This window comes from Leucoraja erinacea, chromosome 22, assembly GCF_028641065.1.
Source record: "Leucoraja erinacea ecotype New England chromosome 22, Leri_hhj_1, whole genome shotgun sequence".
In the NCBI taxonomy this organism is placed as follows: domain Eukaryota; kingdom Metazoa; phylum Chordata; class Chondrichthyes; order Rajiformes; family Rajidae; genus Leucoraja; species Leucoraja erinaceus.
Genome location: NC_073398.1, coordinates 32,332,508 through 32,354,338, shown reverse-complemented (window position 1 = coordinate 32,354,338; position 21,831 = coordinate 32,332,508). Strand labels below are relative to the sequence as shown.

The window sequence follows — 21,831 nt, the reverse complement described above, 5'->3', positions numbered from 1 at the left end:
TCAAAGCAGTTGATCTTATCCCCAGTGTTCAATTCTTTGGCCATTTTGGATAAAATCTGTACTGTGCCTTAGAAACAAGCAGCCCTCACAGGACCCAAATCTGGTGAAAAGATTACTGAAAATTAAATGTACCTAGAAAAGTTTCACAACATCTTCAATCGCTTCACTTAAGATGACAGTAGACCAACTAGGGGGAAGGTTTCTGGTTTTTGACAGTTCACAGAATGAAGACACTCCCACGCAAAGCTAAGCTCAGCTAGAGCATGGTCAGTACACGTGATATTAAACTAAACTAGAGGTGCAGGTCTTCAGTACTATAGCAATAATGTTGCCTGGTGCCACTGGGTGTACAGCATCCAGGTTTCTGCAATATTTCATCAGGTTACATAGACCAAAACGAATTGTCTGTCGACCAGCGTTTCTGCAATATTTCATCAGGTTACATAGACCAAAACGAATTGTCTGTCGACCAGCTTCTGAGAGTATGGGGATCCCAGGAGAAAACCAAGGTGGATCACCTGCTCACCACTTCAGTGTTATAAAGACAGAGAAAATGGCAATTTGTGCAGAGCAAGATTCAAACATCCTAAGGAGGAAGACAACATCATTTTAATTAAGTTTAGTATATACCGCCTGTTAACAGGCCCATTGGACCACTGAGATATGATGACCAATGATCCCCATACACTATCATCATCCTACACACATTAGGGACAATCTACAATTTTTACCTGAAGCCAAATTAACCTACAAACCTGTACGTCTTTGGAGTGTGGGAGGAAACCGAATCACCTGGAGAAAACCCACAGTCACAGGCAAATGTACAGACAGCACCCGTAGTCAGGGTGCTATCTGTACAGACTGGCTCTGTAAGTCAGCAACTCTACCACTGCACTAGCAGAGGTGTTGAGAATGAAATTTCTTGCTGGTCTTTGTGTTCTGAAAGATCATTTTAAGTGATGGGAACATAGCCTTAAATTTGTTCGCTGTAACATTAGAAGAAGATTAAGACACGCTTAAAACTCTCCTAATCCTTGTATTTCCTTCTTTGGCTGCACATCCATTTATTTCTGACCGACTGCTACACCCAGAGCTGCTCACATTATTCTGCTAGCAGTCATGATATTGGCTTTGACTGCATGCGTTTATGTGTTTAGGTTTTATAGCACTCCTCGTAAATGAAATAAAATCTAATTTAAATATACTATTATTCCATGAACAATATAATTAGGTGGTTAAAATTATGTAGTGTAAAGTTACTAATAAAATAATAATATTAGGTTTAAATTAGTTGTCTTTCAGCAGGTATGCTTCCATGCACGACATGTGAAGGTATTTAATTTCAATGCTGAACTGCTTCGGAATACACTTATGAATCCAGTATAACAAAGAAAGAGTCAAAGTCATAGTGATACAGTGTGGAAACAAGCCCATCGGCCCAACTTGCCCACACCAGCCAACACATCCCAGCTACACTAGTCCCATCTGCCCACGATTGATCCATATGCCTCCAAACCTGCCCTATCCATGCACCTATCTTACTGTTTCTTAAATGTTGGGATAGTCCCTGCCTCATCTACTTCCTCTGGTGGCTTGTTCCACATATCCACCACCCTTTGTGTGAAAAAGCTACCCCTTAGATTCCTATTAAATCTTTTCCCCTTCACGTTAAACCTGTCCTCAATTAACATACTCTGGGCAAGAGATTCCTCTCATGATATGGATTATTATGTATGAATTACTTTTATTTCCATCTCTGGAGCAACCAACTTATAGCTAACTATGGGAAAACCATTGCGCCAAGGTGAAGGCCAACACATTCAGTGTTAGTTCTTGCACCTTGTTACTGCTCATTGTAAAACTAGGTTGAACAGGGAATTGAATCAGAATCGTTTATTGTCATTTGAACATTTAAGTTCAAACGAAATTGCGTTTCTGCAGTCATCATCAAACAAAAAAACCAAAACACACAATTAACACAATTCCACACAAACATCCATCACAGTGAATCCCCAAACACCTCCTCACTGTAATGGAAGGCAAAGTCTTATCTCTTGCCTGTTCTCTGTGCCCATTCCTCTCCTGCAGCCAAACTGCCGCATCGAGCCGAATCGAGGCTCCTGATATTAGATGTTAGAGGGCCCCCCCCGGTGGGCGATGGTAAGTCCAGCGGCCGTTTAAGCCACGCCGGGCGATGGAAGGCCCCGCTCCGGGTCGATTTAAACCCCTCAATTCGGGCGGGCGAACTTTGCCGTTGCAGGAGCTCCAAAAAGCAGTCTCCCACCAGGGACCTGCGAGCTCCCGATGTTACCGTCCACAGGCCTGCAGCCAAAGCCTCCGAGCTCCGAAGTCGGGTCGCAGCCACCACAGCGCTCCGCACTCCAAAGTCAGCCAGCTCCGCGATGCACAGGCTCCGCCCTGGAGCACCAGGTCCATTCCGGTTCGAGGCCGCCGGCTCCACGATGTTAGGCCCAACGACAACGGTAACGGAGACTCGACAAGGAAAAGGTCCTGAAGAGATTAAAAAGTCCCCCCCCCCCCACACACACACACACACATACACAGCTAAAAATATTTTAAAAAAACCCAAGACATCCACTTAACAGGACAAAAAGAAAAAAAAGACAGGCGGACTGCAGAGGCCGTTGCCGACAGGCACCGCCATCTTGTCCAGAAGTCTTGATTTGAAAGAGTTAAATGAGATGGAAGAGATGGAATAATTGGTATCCAAAGGGTGAAGACAATTTCACCATAATAATTACCAGTTATTGCAGTCTCAATTACATGTGGTAGCTGATTATGAAAGGATTGCCTTGTACCATTGCATAATGTTGGTGAATCCAAATTCCTAAGTATGATGGCATATCAAGTGGTGACAGTTTAAAAGAAAACAGGAAAATGTACAACCTCATTTGTACAACTTTGATTAGTCAGGACAAGAGTCAAGTCTTAATACAGGTTTCAAGGGTTGTGGGGAGAAGGCAGGAGAATGGGGTTAGTTAGGGAGCGATAGATCAACCATGATTGAATGGCAGAGTAGACTTGATGGGCCAAATGGCTTAATTTTGCTCCTAATACTTATGATCTCATGTCCTAAGACAGGCAATAGATTTATAGTGTATAGATTGCCCAGGAAACACATTTGAAAGTCTTATTTCATGGGCTGCGCTACATCATTTTTTGGAGCAAAGGTTACTTTTTCCAAACAGATCCCGTCAGAACATGAAGTGATGTAATACAGCCCAAGTTTTTCATTAAAATAATTTCCTTTGAGCCTGTATTTAGCTTTTCCATTTCCTAATTTGAGTAAATTCGAAGCAAACGCTTACAGATTACTTCACTTGCATATATAATTTTGTGTATAACTGTTTAACATTCCCCTGCAAAATGATGCTTTAATACATGCCCAAGATCTTGCAACATTTGATTTAATGGTTTGAAGGTTGCTTTGAGAACCGTTAAATGTTTATCCCAGACAACAGGTTTACTTACCTCTTGTCTCCCTCTCCCGACTGTCTGAAGAAGGGTCTCAATCAGAAACGTCACCAATTCCTTCTCTCCAGAGATGCTGCCTATCCCGCTGAGTTACTCCAGCATTTTTTATCCAACAGGTTTACAACCTTTGAGAATGTTTTTCTTAACAGTCACCTGACCAATGATAGATGGAGGAGTCTCCACATTTAACAATTAAATTAAAGGGAGTTTAAAAGGTAAAAGTGCAGTTTTCAAAAGTCCCTGTCAAATATGTTGAAGCAGTGCCTGATGATAACTTAACTAGGACACTCATGTTTTGTCTTCAAACTTAGGCCAAAAGTAGATGAAGAAGGATTTTTGTTTCCCTCCACCTGAAGCAAAATAAAAGACGAGGGTAGAAATAACGAAGTGCAGATGCTGGTTTACCAAGGAAAACACAGGAAAATTCAGGAGTAACTCAATGGTTCAGGCAGCATCTCCGGAGAACATTGATAGGTGACATTTCGGGTTGGAACCCTTCTTCAGACTGACTGTACAAAAACAATTTATTGGGACATTGTTAACTAACTGTAACCGTACCCAAGGCATCCTTTTGCTATCTCACTAAAAACTTGGTTATTTCTCACTAAGAAATTCATGTTTTCAGTACTTTCAACTATTTTGTTCTCTCCGTTATTTCTCTCATTCATCTAACAGTTTTAAATTGTTGATGGTATCTAGAAGAAACTCAGTGCAATTTTTTTTTAATTTCTCTGTGGTTCAGATAGACCAAAAGTACTTTGATCAGACCCATTCAAATAAACAGTGATGAGATGTTTTTTTCAGATCCATTTTCAATGGAGAAATTTAAAATTAAGCCTCCTTTGGCACCGGGGTGGTTTTAGAAAATCTCTGGTTGTCCTGCACATCCAATTGCTAAACCAAATGTACATGCAAAATTTCAGACTCCTATTTTGTTTCATTACTGAGGAATGTACAAGACACGGAATTCTATTTTATTAAATGTCTTTAGATTATGCTGCTATGAAGCAGTTTATTTTGAATTATAGCAAAGAACAATTAATTCTATTCACTGTTGCGCAGTTATCTAGCTTCCTCCTAAAACAAGGCCACTTTCCCTTTCAACCTTGCATCGTCAAAATCTTAATATTCAAGTTCCTTTGAGCTCAATAAATTATCAACTACTTTCTAATTACACTCCCTAATTTTCAACTCCTTATCAATGATAAATTGGATAGATATTTAAAACAGAATTATGGTGTAATTTCACAGATTCTATTGGTTTACCCTTAGCCTTTTCTCTTTTGTAAAGCCTGAGAAATGTGTTGAATTTGATTTTAGATTTTATTATTATAATATTTTTTACATTTCAGGGATTAGTGTAACCATGCTGTTTGGTTTGGTTTAATTTTGAGATACATTAATCTAAGTGTTTTAAATCAGTTATAGTATCCTGAAGAACAAATTTGCTATTTCTCTTTGTGGTTCTCTTAGAGATACAACGTGGAAACCGGCCCTTCAGCCCACTAAGTCCGCGCCGACCAGTAATCCAGGCACAGTAATGCTGTCCTACACACAATTCACATGTATACCAAGCCAATTAACCGATAAACCTGTACATCTTTGGAGTGTGGGAAGAAACTGAAGATACCGGAGAAACCCACGCAGTTCACAAGAGAATGTACAAACTCCATACCGTCAGCACCCGCAGTCAGGATCGAACCCGGCACTCAGTCTCTGGCAGTGTAAGGCAGCAACTCTACCGTGCCCCTTTTGTTCCAAGCTCAACTATAATCGTACCTACCTTTTGTTGGGGATCGTCACCCATTCCTATCTCCAGAGATGCTGCCTGTCCCGCTGAGTTACTCCAGCTTTTTGTGTCTATCCAGTCTGAAGAAGGGTTTCGACCCGAAACATCACGCATTCCTTATCTCCAGAAATGCTGCCAGCCCTGCTGAGTTACTCCAGCATTTTGTGTCAAACTCCCCTTTGATTCTCTTTTGACATTCAATTACATTACAGGGCAAAAATACAGCATATATTTTGGATATGGGAGAGAACCCGAGCACCCAAAAAGGAAACCCAAGGAGAATGTACAAATTCCATACAGACAACAATAGAGATCAGGATCAAATCTGGATGTCTGGATCTGCGTCACTATGTTGCCTGGACATGTTACAAATCTCTAATGTGTTTGGATTTCATTGTTTTCCTTCCCCTGTACTAAACTTCAGCATGATAATGTATTTCTAGCAGATTTAAAGAAGGTAGTCAAAAACTTTTTTTAGTTTGGAGATACAGCACGGAAACAGGCCCTGGGCCCACTGAGACCGCTTCAACCAGCGATCCGCGTACACGAATAGCTCTGTCCCAAGGTACGAGTTCATTCCAAGAGCTCTCCCGAGAATGAACGTAGCGGGTACGTCGGAGCTCGAGGACATCTCTTAGCGCCAACAGCAGGTACTCGGGAAGACTCGCTAACGGCAGGTAAGCACGGGAAGACTCATGAAGATTTTTCTACATGTTGAAAAATATCCATGAGAGCCCCGGGCACTGACGAGTGGCCATTACCATAAATCTCCAAGTTCGGATCAGGAGACTTATTCCAAGACTCGGGAGAACTCTTGGAATGAACTCGTACCATGGGAAAGGGGTTTTACACTGTCCTACAAACACGACGGCCAATTTACAATTTTTCCAAAGCCAGTTAACCTACAAACATGTACTTGTGTATGAAAGGAAACCGGAGCACCCGGAGAAAACCCACACAGGTCATGGGGAGAATCTTAAACCTCTGAATAGACATCACCCATAGTCAGGATCGAACACAGGCCTCTGGCACGGTAAGGCAGCAACTCTACCACTGCGCCCTTACTTTAATTGTGGCTATTTTTTTTTTTTTTTTAAGATTTAATTTTGGTATTTGCTTAGATTCTCTCAAATTGAAATTTTTGAATTGTTGACAGTCTCACAGAAAATAATTCACAATTGGCACCAGAGGTATTGTAACAAAATCTCCTGAAGGTAACTTTTAATAGCTGCAGCAACATCTGCTGTAAATGATTTAGCAATTGTCAGACCATTAAAGATCATTAATGAGTGCATATAAAGTAGTTGAATAGTGTATTCCATAGGCAAAGCTCATATAGGATACAACATTCCCAGGATACACAGGAATCCATCAGTTTGAACAACATAGAAATCAAATATAAAGTTCCGGAGTAATTCAGCAGGTCAGACAGCATCTGTGGGGGAATTTAAACAGGCAATGTTTCGGGTCTGGACCCTCCTCGATTCTGAAGAAAGGTCCCAACCTGAAATGTCACCTGCCCATTTCCTGCACAGATGCTGCCTGACCTGTTAAGTTCCAACAGCAATTTGAATTTTGTTCAATATTCCAGCAACTACAACTCCTTGCCAGGCATTTATATAACCAAATTTTGTTTCCATTGGCTCTAGTAATGGGTTTATTTGGAAAATGGACGAATCTTTGTATTGTTTCTCTATAAAAAAAAAACAATCAATTTCCTATAAGCGAGACAGCGTCATATTTAAATCTCGCATTAAACACGTAGAACTTTTAAATTAATAGGTCAAGAAACTGCCAAGTTAGAGCGACATTTGTGTATTTCACCTTCCGGTTACATTTCATTTTTCCAGTACATGTTATTTAAATATACCATTAAGCATTGTGCAACTTTACATTTATAAATTTGACTGAAATTCCAGAGGTCAATTTGAAACAACGGACAACAAATGCACAGATTATTCCAGCCACCAATGCTGCCTGCATGAGCTGCAACTTCCACATTTTGGATTTCATTCTCTTACTTCCCTCATGGTAAACTTCAGACCAATGTACGTAATCTTGCGTGCAAATACTGCTACATCAGTTTAGTTTCCACGAGTGTCTCGAGTCCACGGTGACCACGGGGTACACTAATTTTATCCTACACACTTGCAACAATTTACAGAAGCCAATTAACCTACAAACCTGAACATACTTGGAATGCTGGAGGAAACCAGAGCACCCTGAGAAAACCAACACGGGGTCACAGGGAGAACGTATAAACACCGTACAGACGGCACCCGTAGTCAGGATTCAGGATTGAACCCGAGTCTCCGGCGCTGTAAGGCAGCAACTCTACCACCACGTCAATGTGTCACCTGGTCCTTATTAATTACCAAAGAGATCAATTAAAAACCTAAACCCCAACAAACTACTCAGTCAAGGTCGTAACTACATTCTCCTACCAAAATCAGCATACTTCAAAGCAACGCACCATACCGGATACACTTCAAAACATTTCTGTGAAATCCCTCAAGATCATAAATTACTTTGTTGATGTCTTCTTGTTTGGGGTCCAGAGGCCGTCTCATCCTGTCATCAACATAGGTATTAACATTGGCGGCAAACTGTTTTATTCTCAATTGTGTGTAAGCTAGAATAATGGGTCTGTTGTTTAAGAGAGAGAAGAGGAGGAGAAATTTTTCTCAGACGCAAAAATCTCTGAAATTTCCTATCCCAGAAGGCTGAGAATGCCAAATCACTGAATATATTAAATAGATGTTTAAAATAATAATCTATAAAGACTATTAAGGGTCACAGAGAATGACAAGAATGTGGGAGCCGAGGCAGAGGTCAAACCAGTGTGATTTTCGAGTTGCAACCAAAACGTCACCCATTCCTTCTCTCCAGAGATGCTGTCTGTCACGCTGAGTTACTCTAGCATTCTGTGTCTTATCTTCAGTGTAAACCAGCATCTGCAGTTCCTTCCAACACAGTGTGATTTTTTGTGGACAGTGGAGCTGGTTTGAGGAATCAAGTGGCCTGCTCCTGCACACATTTCAAATGTACTAACTTAATCGGTTATTTACAAAGGTTTCCGATGCATTTAATTTCTCAGTTTTTGCATCCACTGGAGAGGGTTTAGTGATTTGGAACAGAGTTGTGACAATGATTTTAAAATAGTCAAGTACTTCTGCATTTGCCTCAAATTGTTTCTGTTCCATACATCAGTTACCAAGGACCTTCAGGAGTGAAAAAGTTAAAAATTATTAGCCTGGATAGTGTGAAAGTGGGGAGGATGTTTCCACTAGTGGGAGAGTCTAGGATCAGGCAATAGCCTCAGACTAAAAGGACAAACCTTTAAAAAGTTGAGAAACAATTTATTTAGTCAGTAGGTGGTGAATCTGTGGAATTCATTGCCACAGATGGCTGTGGAGGTCAAGTTTGGGTGTCACGGGGTTTTGGGGCAAAGGCAGGAGAATAGGGTTGAGAGGGAAAGATAGATCAGCCATGATTGAATGATTGAATGGCAGAATAGACTTGAGGGACCAAATGACATAATTCTGCTCATAGAACTTGTGAACATGAAAAAGCCACTGCACTATTGCCATCCACACCATTCAATGAATAAATATGGGAGACTTTTCTACGATTCCAACACAATAATGACCACAGTAAATGCCTGTCTATCCAAGTGCACATAAACCTTCAATTATCTTCCCAGCCTGAAACCCATCCAATTCTGCAATACAATGTTCAATTGAAACAATGGGAATTTTAGAATTACAGAAAACTGCTGCTTTGTAACATGTCAAAACGTTATTTTTAACGCCAGAGGTACGATTCCTATTTTTGTCACATTTATTTAAATAAAGTCCTTTGGAACTGCGAAAAACAGCTCTAATTGGCATTTATTTTCCAGTTTTAAACTTTAGTACAAGTGTGTTAATTTCTAACATTTAATGAAAACAGAAGAGACTGAAATGAGAACATGAGAAAGGAAACAGGACTTTGAATAACCATTCAGAATTGTTCTGGTAGAAATTGGTACAATATGGCTTGGAGAGACACAGTGAAAGGTTAGTGGTGAAGTATATTTGATTGGTTCAAATATCCAGAAAGCAAAGCAAATAGGACCATGAGGAGGTTGGCATCATGAGTGTTTTATTGTCGTATGTCCCAGACAACAATGACATTGTTCCCTTGCAGCAGCACAACAAAATAATACAATACAATACCTTTTATTGTCATTTGAGCCTCAGTGAGGCTCAAACGAAATTCTGTTTCCACAGCCATACAAACAAAGACAATTCCTAGACATACGCACAATTTAATTCACAATCATCCATCGCAGTGGACCCACTGTGATGGAAGGCAAAGTCTTTTCTCTCCCCTGTTCTCCATGTCTCTCCCGATGTCCAAGCCCCAGGCGGCGATATGTAATATGTAAACACAAGAGCTCTGCAACTAACAAAAAAAAAAATCCCAACATTTTCCACACACACATATATGCATACACATAAAAAGAAACAATAATAGTGCAAAAGGACAAAACCAATGCTCGCAGGTCTATGTCGTTCAGTGCTTATTTGTGGTGTTTAATAGCCTAACATGCTGTAGGGAAGTCCTGTTCCTGAGCCTGGATGTTAGAGTTTTCAGGCTCCTTTATCTTCTTCCCGATAACAACACTCTGGCTCTGGGACTCGAGCTGTGAGGCTCTAGCAGCTGCACCTCACCCTTAAAACAAATAATGTGCACCATTTTACATCGAGCATGTCAACCTCCCATGGCTTTTCACATTGAATCACAAGGTGTACATCATGCAAGATGCCAGAGATAAAATGATTGAATGATCATCCAAATTACTCCTTGATCACATCCCTCACGTGCATTGATACACGTAAACCACAAATTTGATTGGATTCGATAATATTTAAGCAATCAGTTAATTTCATCATAAAGAAGTTTCAAAAGCCTTATTTGCATAAATATTGTTTGGCATACAAATTCCTGAGCGTACCTCCAAGAAGCATCACGTTTCATTTTAGGAAATCACACCTTCATAAGGAACCTCTCAGGAGACTAATGATGGCTGACCATTTGTTTAGTTAAGAGATAGAGCTGAAAAGGCCATTTGGCCCACCGTGTCCATGACGACCAGCAATCCTCGCACACCAACGCGCACACACCAATGCGCGCGCACACACACACACACAACAATTTACAATGACACCAAGCCAATTAACCTACAAACCTGTACATCTTTGGAGTGCAGCAGAAAACCGGAGATCCCGGACAAGACACACGCAGGTCACGGGGAGAACGTACAAACTCCATACAGACAGCACCCGTGGTCAGGATTAAACCCAGGTATCTGGCGCTACAAGGCAGCAACTCTACTGCTGCGCCACCGTGCTGCCCAGTACGGCCAGTATTTATTTATTTTTTTTAAGGCAAATTATGAGATGTACAGAGGAAGCAAAGGTCCCATTTCTTTAAAAAAAACGCATACAGACTATAATTAAACCAGTTGGACTTTTAATCCTTCTATACCATGTCAAACATGGGATGGTTCAAGGCACCTTCACTCTTTCCTTGAACAAGAACATTGAAGTTATCACAAAGAAAGCCCATCAACACCTACTTTCTCAGAAGATTGAGAAGATTTGGCATGTCAACAAATACTCTCTTGAACTTCTTCAGGCATCTGGTAGATAGCATTGACAGGTTGCATCACGGCCTGGTTCACCAACTTGAACACCCAGGTACGAAGGAGGTTACAAAGAGGTGGGCACTGCCCAGTTCATCATGGGCACTGACCTCACCAACATGAAAGGGATCTGTGGGAGACACTATTTCAGAGACAGCCAGCAATGACACACCACCCTCTCTTTTTAAAAAAAAAACTATCAGAAAGATAGAAGAGTCTGCAAATCATGATCACCGGGTTCAAGAATAGCTCCTTCTCATTAGGCTCTTGAACACTAAATTTATGTTTAGTTTCTTATTGTCACATGTACCAGGGTAGCGTGACAAGTTTTTGCTTACCATTTGAAAAGCAAAAGCAAAAGCAATAGCCTACGAACCAAACATTGTCTTGGGTTGCATTTATGATTTGGGGCTTTTTTTGCACAAGTATTGTGGCTATAACTTGATTATTAAAAAAAAAAAAAAATTATCTATGTGCATTGTGTTACATGCCTGTTATGCTGCTGCAAGTCAGAATTTCATTATTTTATTAACGGACACATGACATTTAAACGCTCTTGAAGAACTCAGTCAGTCCTCTTCCGATCTCCTTAATTTGGCTGAATGTCTTCTCATTAAAAACATTTATCTTTCAACTTCTCCGACTTCCTTCAAATCAAACAGGGTCTCTGTGGGAACTAGCATGGGCTTCAGGGCTCTCAAGAAGGCAGATACCGCACTGTACAAGTAGTATGACCTATGCAAGGTTATCAGGGATGCCAAGAGACACTGCCAAAACAAGTTGGAGGCTTACTTTAATCGAGTGGATGCCAGGCAATTGTAGCAGGGCCTGAATACCATCACGAACTACAAGTCAAGGTCTCTGGCAACGATGCATCTCTGCCAGATGAACTCAATGCCTTTTATGCCCATTTGGAGCAAGCAGTTCCTAGGCACGTTCTATACATCCCCGCTGGCTCTGCCCCATACACCCCCTTCGCCAAAGTCGGATTTGCTCTCACAAGGATAAACTCTTGGAAAGCTGCCGTACGAAATGGAGACCCTGGATAGGTTCTGAAAACTGCAAGGAAAGTAAAGGGACCTGCCTCAACGTCTGAAGAAGGGTGTTGGCCCAAAACGTCACCCATTCCTTCTGTACAGAGATGCGGCCAGTCCCGCTGAGTTACTCCAGCACTGTGTGTCTATTTTCCATCTTGTCTCACTGCCCAATAGTCGTAACGTCAGCTACAATGAAGTGCTTTGAGAGATTGGCAATGGCCCACGGTTGCATTAAACTTTAAAGCAACATAGACCCCTTGTAATTCACTTACAGAAAAAAAGTCTATGGACATCGTATTATATTCAAGTATGGATCACCTTGAAACCAAGAACAGCCACGTCAGGATGCCTCTCAGTCTGATGAGGAGTCTTGACCTAAAACTTCACCTATTCTCTTTCTCCAGAGATATTGCTTGACCCACTGAGTTACTCTAGCATGTTGTGTCTATCTTCAGTGTAAACCAGCATCTGCAGTTCCTTCCTACACTACTCAAACTGTTATTGTTTGACTGCAGCTTACCTGTCAATACCAGAACAGCTTTCTCCCATATTCGCACTTCACATTACTCATTTCCATCTCAAACAAAGCATTACAATGTCAATTACAAGCCATAAAAAAGCGACAGAAAGAGCAGGAATAACACAGTGGGTCAGTCAGCATCACTGAAGAACATGGATAGGTGACATTGAGTCCGGTTCCTTCAAAGGTCACCTGTCTATGTTTTCCAGAGATGCTGCCAGCCCACTGAGTTACTCCAGAACTTTGCATATCTTTTTGTAACTGGCATATCTATTGCAAGCCCACTGACTCGCACAGTTTTCTTGTGCAACACCTCCCATCCCCTTTCTTCTCAGGACTCCAATTGATTTGCAAAATTTCTAGCCTCTGCTGTGTCTTTAAATATCCTTTGTTACTTACAGTAATTGAGAGTCGGTGGCGGTCGCTGCGAGACGGCTGCCCTGCCAGCAGCGTGTTAGTTAATTCTTTTGTGTGTTTTTTTTTTAGTGCGTCCAAATGTTTGTTTTAATGTCTCTCAGTGTGTCTTGTGTGGGCATTGGTGATGGGGGGGGGGGTAAGGGGAGAACCGCTTTCGGTCACCTCCTCTAAGGAGAGGCAACTTTTTCCATGTCGCCTCCCTCTCAGCCTAACACAAACGATTGGTGCTGCCTTTCCTGGAGTCGGGCCCGGAGCTTCAGGCGTGACCTTTTCATCGCGGTGTGGGCGAGCCCTCGCTGGGGGTCGCCAGAAGGGAGTGCTCCGATTGCTGGCCCACAGCAGCCTGAAGCCGGTCTGCAGAGGTTTCAGCTAGTGCGACATCCGGAGCCTGGGATCCCTCGTTGGGGACCCCGGAGGAGAAAAGCTCCGACCGCCGGCCTACAACATCTTGAAGCCGTGGACTGCGGTGCTTCTAACCGCGGGCGCGGCGGGGACATCATCGCCGGGAAACCCTGGAGAAGAGCTCCAACCGCCGGCCTACATCATCTTCAAGCCGCAGTCTCCAGCAGGGAAGCAGCAATTCTGGACTTACCTTGTCTGTACACCTGGCTGTCTGCAGCAGCCACTGCGGAGGTTTATGGTCCTGACCACGGGGAAAAATGGAGGAGGACTGACTGAACTTTGTGCCTTCCACGACAGTGATGAATGCTGTGGTGGATGTTTGTGTTAAATTTTTTATTGTGTATTGTGTGTTCTTCATTGTACCGCTGCTGGCAAATTAATTTCACTGCATTTCATGTATGTAGACAAATAAATTGGACTATTGATTGACAGATCTTTCAACCTCAAACCGCCCCACCACCTTTGCCAAGCCTGCAATGATTGTCAGCCTTCTTGAGTGCTCAGGTCTGAGGTGGAGTTTGAGACAACAACATTTATCAATCAGCTTATAATGACTCATTTTATAAATAGTTCAGCAGCATAACTAAAAACTTTGACACTGAAGCACGTGCCAGTTTACTTATATGTGGTAGATTGTAATCCTGTTTCACAGGTTCCCTGTGAATTTTTTTTTGCCCAATTACAACTTAACAGGTATGTAGGAGAGAAGATTTTCAAGAAAAACATTCACACTTAAAATCACAGGGAAACAGGGAAGAGGGTGGAAAGCACAAGGATTGAAATTCTAATAAAACTTGCAGTGACTTTTCTTTATCTTTTACCTAAAAGCAGAATCTTTACAATATTTCCAACTTGAACGCTTTATTTCTGCTTCGTGTTTTTAAATAGATGCTTACAACACTGAAATGTTTAAATTATAAACTCAGATGATGCTGTATTTCGCAGATCTTCAATAAAGATGTGGCATCATGAGAAATTGGAGTACGAAGTACACGAGTACAAGATGTCCTTTCCACCTGTACTTGTCAAGAACAAACCACCCAACCCAACCTCACTACATAGGTCCATAACACTATGAATCATAGCTCTTCAAGTACACATTCAAGAGCCTCTTAAATGTGACGAAGGTTTCCGTCTCTGCCAACCTTTCAGGGATTTAAAACCATAACCTCCAGCTCTGGGTGAAAAAGTGTTCCCAATCTCCTCTCTTATCCCTTACGAATCACTTGAATTCTGTTACTATGGCTTGTGACACTTCGAGAAAGAGTAAAAAGGGATCTGTTTCCTATCGACACGCTTATGAAGAACCCTTTAGCCTTCTCTGTTACAAAAACATGGTCAACTTATCAAATTTTTACAGAGTTACGATTTTCCCTTGTTGGCAATATCCTCAAAACATTTCAGCATCTTCTCGAATGCAATGACAACTTTCCTGTAATGTGATTAAACACTTTTAATTACTCCAGTATTTTTGGAATATACTCACACCAGGCAAGATAAGCATAGTAATCTCTCAATAGGGCAAGTGCACAGCATACACATTCACCAAATTCAACGAGTGCACCAAAATCTTGTTTCAGCAATTAATTCAAATTACTTCATAATGATTTTGAACACACAGAAGACCATTTGTGATGGGTTTTAAGCTTGTCTCAGTGATGGTTCATGCTCCACACAAACATGAATACTGGTTGAGCGTCTCCGACATCTGTTAAATAAGATGAACGGCGTCAATGAAGCTCAAAACTACACAAGCGAATAAATAGGCTTTTTGTCCCATTTTCCCCCAGAAGCTGGCTGATTGGCAAATAGTAGAGCAAAAAACAAATACAGGTGGCGTGGAATTGCGGGGGAATTGATGGGGAAAAAAGGGAATGTTGTAGTTGTGGGCAAGTCTGCAAAGCTTCCAGTGCAGTAATAACACAATTTGGCAACAAGTATAGCAAGAATGTTAAAGCTGGAAAAAATAAGCTTCTTTCACAAGGCTTCTTTCACAAGCCTTCAGATTTTCAATTCAAATATATGAGTCAGTGTCTAGTATTAATCGCTCAATGTGCAGATTCCGTAAACGCAGTACAGGCATTTAGGAACACGGCAGCAAAATGATGTACAAAAAGGAACTACAGATGCTGGTTTACACCGAAGATGGGCACAAAAAGCTGGAGTAACTGAGTGGGTCAGGCAGCATCTGTGGAGAAAAGGACTCCTCCAGAGTTGCTGCCTGACCCACTGATGAAAATGATGCAGTGCTTTCTGGATACGACATTCAGAAATACTGTCAGAAATGTTCTTGGTGTTCAGAATCAATTGCATTCAGATCTCTGTTTGTTCTGCTTGATCCACACTTTTGTCAAGATTGCATCCAATGGAGGTTTCATTTGCTGCTACAATTAAATGCTGCAGGAAATGATCCAGTTTTTCCAGCCTTTCATCTACACCATCATTAGCCATAGGTTTGATTCAGTATCTTCAGTCCCTTCTGAAAGTTTATTATTTGCAAATGGTTTATAATGTTTAAGCATTTTATGACCTCCGTCAACTCAATTGATGGGCCGAGCAACGTATAGTTTCTTGTGTTAGGAAAGAAATGCAGATGCTGGTATAAACCGAAAATAGACACAAAATGCTGGAGTCACTCAGAAGGTCAGGCAGCATCCCTGGAGAAAACAAATAGGTGATGCTTCGGATCGGAACCCTTCTTCAGACTGAAAGATATAGAAGGCCAGAAAACAGGGCCTTCAACAAGGCAACAACACATCTTGTCTTTATTTCCAATCAGAGTACCAAGGTCTGATGTTTTATGTAATTTAGTTTGATGACTGAAAGAGCAGAAATCCGTGTATGCTACACAACACATTATAGTTCCCACCATTAAATATGGTGTTAAGATTAGGTTTAGCAACTTGAGAACTAGAGATGAAGACAATATCCTGCTTGGGCATATAATCATAGCAAGCAAGGTTGCTCTGGACAACTTCAAGTCATCATCCCGTGTCCTGCTGGCTTGATAGCCCATGTTGGGATCTATTTCCAGGAGAACTTGCCAAATAAAATGCTGACGTAATTAAAAATTACAATCTTGATCAACACCAGCAACAAAAAAAAAAATATTCTCAACATCTTCACTAATTTTAGTCAACCTGTTTTGACATGCTTTAAAAAGGAAAATAGTTCAAGATGGTTAAACTCTTTCTTGTTGCTGCTGCTCATTTGTATTACCATATCATTATTGTATCAATGTGTATTATCTGATAACAATGCCACACAAAAGAATGTTGGCACAAAAAAGCTTGGACTAAAATGGTAGTTTTAAGCAGCTTCTTTATAATGCATAGAGTAAGTAATTGCAAAGACTCTAGTCCAGGCAGCTGAAGGACAAGTCACCAATTAAAATCAGGGAGGCACAAGAAGCCTATAGGTGTCAGGGGTTATGGGGAGAAGGCAAGAGAATGGGGTTAAGAGGGATAGATGATTGAATGGCAGAGAAGGCGTGATGGGTCAAATGGCCTAATTCTGCTCATATCACTGATGACCTTATGTCTGAATTGGAATCACGCAAGGATCTCTTCTAACCAGAGATGATGCCTGTTCCACTGTACACCAAAGATAGACACAAAATGCTGGAGTAAACCAGCATCTGCAGTTCCTTCCTACACAAGCACATATAGAGAATGAGAACACAAACAAAGTTGCAAAATGCAGAGCTGTGGGACACATCCAGCAAGGCTAGCCTTGCGAATGAAGAGAGAAAACCACAGTACCACAGAGAGAGGATATGTATTAGAAATGACCAGTTCTGGCACAGACAGAGATATATAAATATCTGCAGTTGTAGAATTCAGGACCACATTGCGAGCATTGAATGCAGCACAGTAGATTAGAGAAAATGAAAAATGTGGCAACTTGGAAATCCATTGCTGTTCCATTTTAGTCACTGGATCTAAATTCTGGAACAGCGCTGTGAGACTACTTTCACCAGAAGGACTACATTAGAAGACGACAGAGACTCGCTGTCATTTCTCACGGATAATTGGGGACACAATAATCTAGACAATACATAATAAAAATATAAATAGCAGTTTTGATAACTGTAACAATTTGGAACTGTTAACGTATAATAGACTTGCAGAGATATTTGCCAATTCAAACCAAGCCATTAAAATTACTTTTTGGCTAAACTACAAAACTATTTTCCTTTCAAATCTATCATCACTCCTTCTTATTCATTTACTGGGATTAATCCCAAATCAGTTACCATATTCAATATCAAATGAATCAATGGTACAGGCACTACAGGATGAATTGCATTCTGCACAATTGACCAAGTAAACGATGCAAGGCCTTCAGGCAGCATCAGGACCAGCAACAACTGGGTCTATGGTGTCCAACACCATGACTCCATCCTCCTGTTCCATAAATATCCGGTTCTACCGATCCGCATCTATGCAGGTGATTCCATGAGCAACCCACATATTGCAACTTATCAAAACCTTAACTTGTAAACAAAGATGATATTAGAATAATACCAATTATTTTGGTAGCCCAACCAACTACTAGCCATTTTTTGCAAAAACGAGTTCTGGATAATTACTTTGCATTGCATGTTAAATTAGAAATAAGAAGTAAGAAGTTGAGAACAACTTAAGCATACAATTTAAGCATACAAGCATACAAGAGTGATTCCACTCTACCTCACTTTTGTGATTCAAATACTGCGTAGCATTTTACTTCCAGCTTAACATACAATGTAAAGTAAGTGTTAACATCCCACTTTTAAACATTAAAACATTCACTCACTCATAATGGTGTGTTCCTCTTCATGAGATAGATGTGGTTCTGATCTGCAATTATTTATCCTGAGAGGAGAGTTTGTGCCCTATATTTAAAAAAAAAAGTTATATAGGTAATAGTGATTAGACAAACATATTTCAAACTGATTCTACACAGAAACAACAGCCACAACTGAATATGGTCACCCTGTCATAGGAAAGATGTTGTTAAGCTGGAAAGAGTGCAGGGATTCACGAGGATGTTGCCAGGACTTGAGAGCCCGAGCTACACTGAGAGGTTGTGCAGGCTAAGACTTTATTCCTTGGAGCGCAGGAGGATAAGGGCTGATCTTATGAAGGTACATAAGATCATGAGGGGAATAGAGAGGGTGAAAGCACAGAGTATTTTACACAGTATATGGGAATAAGAACCAGAAGACATCGTTTTAAGGTGAGAGGGGAAAGATTTAATTGGAACCTAGAGGCAACTGATTTTCCACACAGAGGGAGGTGGGTATATGGAACAAGATGCCAGACGAGGTAGTTGGGGCAGATACTATAACATTTAATAGATAGTTGAACAGGTACATGGATATGAAAGGTTTAAAGGTTTTGGGCCAAACGCACGCATGTGGGATTTGTGTAGATTGGGCATGTGAAAGTTGGGCCAATGGGCCTACTTCCATGCCGTATAGCTTTATGACTATATGGGAAAACAAAGCAATCGGGACAGCCAGTTGCTTGCTCATTCTTGTATTAGAAAATAGGGAAGAAAATGTTATGACTGTCATATACTTTGACCACTGACTGACTTGCCTCACACCGTCGCCTTATGGGAACTGTAAAAGCACCATCAACCAATCCCTTCTGTCATATCTGATCCAAACCATCTACTTATTTACTCAAATCCTCGATTGAAATTTTACAACAAACACCAAAACCCTGGTATTTCCTAAACACTTGCAATTCTGAGAATTCAGTGAGAAAACCCTTGTGTTCACAGGGAGAACATGTAAAATCCACAAAACCACCAGAGTTCCCACCCAGCTGCTGGAACTGAGGCAGCCAGACTGAACAATGAAGCATGTCTCTCAGATGTTGAAATCTACAATCCTTTTTTACACTGCCCTGAAGTAACCGCTGGTTTTCTGTGGATTTCAGACTAGTTGCTGTGTTTCACCTTACAATAACAAAGAATACACTTCAATTAGTAATCTTCTGACAAAGGATTGATTGCTTATAATAAAACTAGGGACAGCATCCGAAAGATTCAACCTTAATTTATTTTCATGAACTGGACTTTTGGTTTTGCAACTTTGAATCCCATTTAACTCCAAGGGGAACCAATGAGCCCAGGTTAGTACAATTAGCACAATTTTTAAACCCTTGAGCACTAAAATCCACCAAGCCTTTGTGTTTCCCCACTGCAAGATCTCTTGTGCATCACAGATTTTCTTTGCTCCACCCTTTACCACCATGCCTACATTTGGCAAGCTCCATGTTCCACAGTTCCCTCATGAAAGCTTTAAATCTCACTAAACCTCAACAAAGTGTTCAAAGCAAAATTCAATCAATAACCAAGCTAGTCGAAATTACATCCAAACTCAAAACAAACAAACACAAGTTTCGCCTTTATCTAAACTGTTTAGGAAACAAACATCCTTCCGTTTAAAGCTAAAGCACTGCACTCTTCTTCTTTTTCAGTATTAATTTGCGATTGTTAATGTTGATGTTTGTTATTCAACTTGCTTACCAAAATTCCTTGGTCCCGTGTTTAAAAACTAGATTATTTTGTGCAAGATCTTTAAGAGGTTCGCGTCCATTTCCACTCCAGAAAGAAACAAGGCGTTTAAAGGACTTGTGTTTGTTTCTTCCTGGTTGTTTTCTCGCAAAGCAGGTTCGCAGCAGGAGTGGCGGGGGATGAATGGCTCAGGCCACAGTCTTTTGGGAAATTGCAATCTGAGAGAGGGTTGGTGGGGGGGGGGGAGGAAAAAAACTCCCAGCTCAACTTTCAGGGGAACTTCACAAGAAAGTTAAACACAAAAATGCAGGTCTCAGTCCTTCACAGGAAAGTTTATTTCTTTTCTGTTTTAAAGCGTTTTTATATTGTGGGACCGACACACCATCCCTGTAAACACATCCGCACGTTTCACAACCACGATTCTTTGTTTTTAAAAGTCTGTTGAGAGTTAAGCACACAAATGAAAAGGGGGAAGAAGAGAATAACTCAGTGTTCACACAGACCCGGACCATGGAAATAAAATCACCATCTTCTGGAAATTTAAAAAAAAAACACACGCGAAACTTTTTTTACCCAAACAAGAGGGGGACAAAATAAAATAAGTCGGTTTAACTAACAAACAAACGATTAAAATAAAATGAAAATAAATCAGAAGCGCTCTCACTAACCAATTGCCAGCACTGGATGGTATTAATGGCGCGGGCCAACCTAACTTGGCTGCGGGGGGGGCGGGGAACGGAAGCGGCGGATGATTGACGCGGGGCCCGGCCACTGAGGAGAGAGGGAGAGGCCGGATGCCCGCCCGCCCAGCCAATGGCAGCGTGGGAGGAAGAAGGGGGCGGGAATAGGCATCAGGGTAGGTTGTACCTCCCTCCTTCCCTCCCAACGGACGCCCGCCCGCCGCGCTAGGCCGCGGTAGTGTGAGGCGCCCAACGCGCACAACCTTTAACAACCTCTCCCTCTCTCCCACCCGGCTCTTTTAAACACACTTAAAAAGTAAGTTTTATAATTTTTTTTAAAAGAAAAGATGAAGTTATTTTTTTCAAGAAAAACAAAACTTTTTTTTCTCTTCACCTTTTGAGGGGTTGTTTTTTTTCCCCCGCCCTCAGCGGTAGAATGGCGGCCGGCGCGGCATTTGTGTGATCCGTTTGCCGCCGCCTTCTCTCTCTCTCCCCCTCCCGGTGGCGGCGATAGCGGCGGCTGCTGCTGGGGGGGAGAGGTGAGAGTGGGGGTGATGGCGGCCGCACAGAGAGAGGGAGGCCTCGCTGCTGATGGTCGGTCTGCCGGCCGGCCGGGAAGGACAAGGAGTGTGGTAGACGGACGGACGGCCCGGGACTCGCCAGCTGTCGGGGGCTCGGCTCACACTGCGGCTATAGGATCTTTTTGCTGTGGCGCGCCGGTTTACTTCCGGGCCACTGGGCAGTGAGTGTCACATCAGCTCACCTGGGACATGGACACGCTCCACCTGGCGCTGGCTACACTCCAGCCCGCTCCTCACCGCCCCCCTGCAAGCCTGGGGACGGGGAGGTTGGACTCTGGGTGGGATACTGGGAGGTTGGGGGTCTGTGGTTGTGGGGAAAGTTGGAGGGAGTGGGAAATTGGGGTCTGTGGTGTGGGGAAAGTTGGAGGGAGAGTTGGAGGGAGTGGGCTCTGTAGGGAACGTTGGGTGGTTGGAGATTGTGGTCTGTTGGGAGGGGAGGAGTGGATTGGGGTCTTTGTGGGTTGGAGAGAGTGGGGTCTATGGGTTGGGGGGGGGGGGGTAGTAGTAAATTGGGGTGTTGTGGGGGGGGGGGGGGAGTGCCACTGCCACTTTTCATTTCACGGCACATCTCGTATGTGTATGTGACGAATAGTTCTTGACTCGAGTGGGAGATTGTGGTCTGTGTAGTTTAAGGGGAGTGGGAGATTGGGGTCAGTGGGGAAGATTGGGGGTCTAAGGGCGAGAGGGTGTCTGATAGTCTGCGGGGGTGCT

The 21,831-nt window shown here is 42.1% G+C and overlaps 1 protein-coding gene across 4 annotated transcripts in view; it reads right to left on the bottom strand.

Moving 5' to 3' along the window:
• usp6nl (USP6 N-terminal like) overlaps positions 1-21,252 on the bottom strand; it is a 121,423-nt gene extending 100,171 nt beyond the window's left edge. For 2 of the 4 annotated variants that reach the window (XM_055653424.1, XM_055653421.1), the window contains exons 1-2: positions 19,872-20,521; positions 18,147-18,225 (exon numbers count right to left, since the gene is read on the bottom strand). Coding sequence is in view for 3 of the 4 variants with exons in the window: in XM_055653421.1 (XP_055509396.1) it covers positions 18,147-18,150 (4 nt within the window). In the remaining variant the exon portion in view is untranslated. The other 2 variants (XM_055653422.1, XM_055653425.1) reach the window with 2 other exon arrangements.
• Between the last annotated feature and the right edge of the window lie 579 nt (positions 21,253-21,831).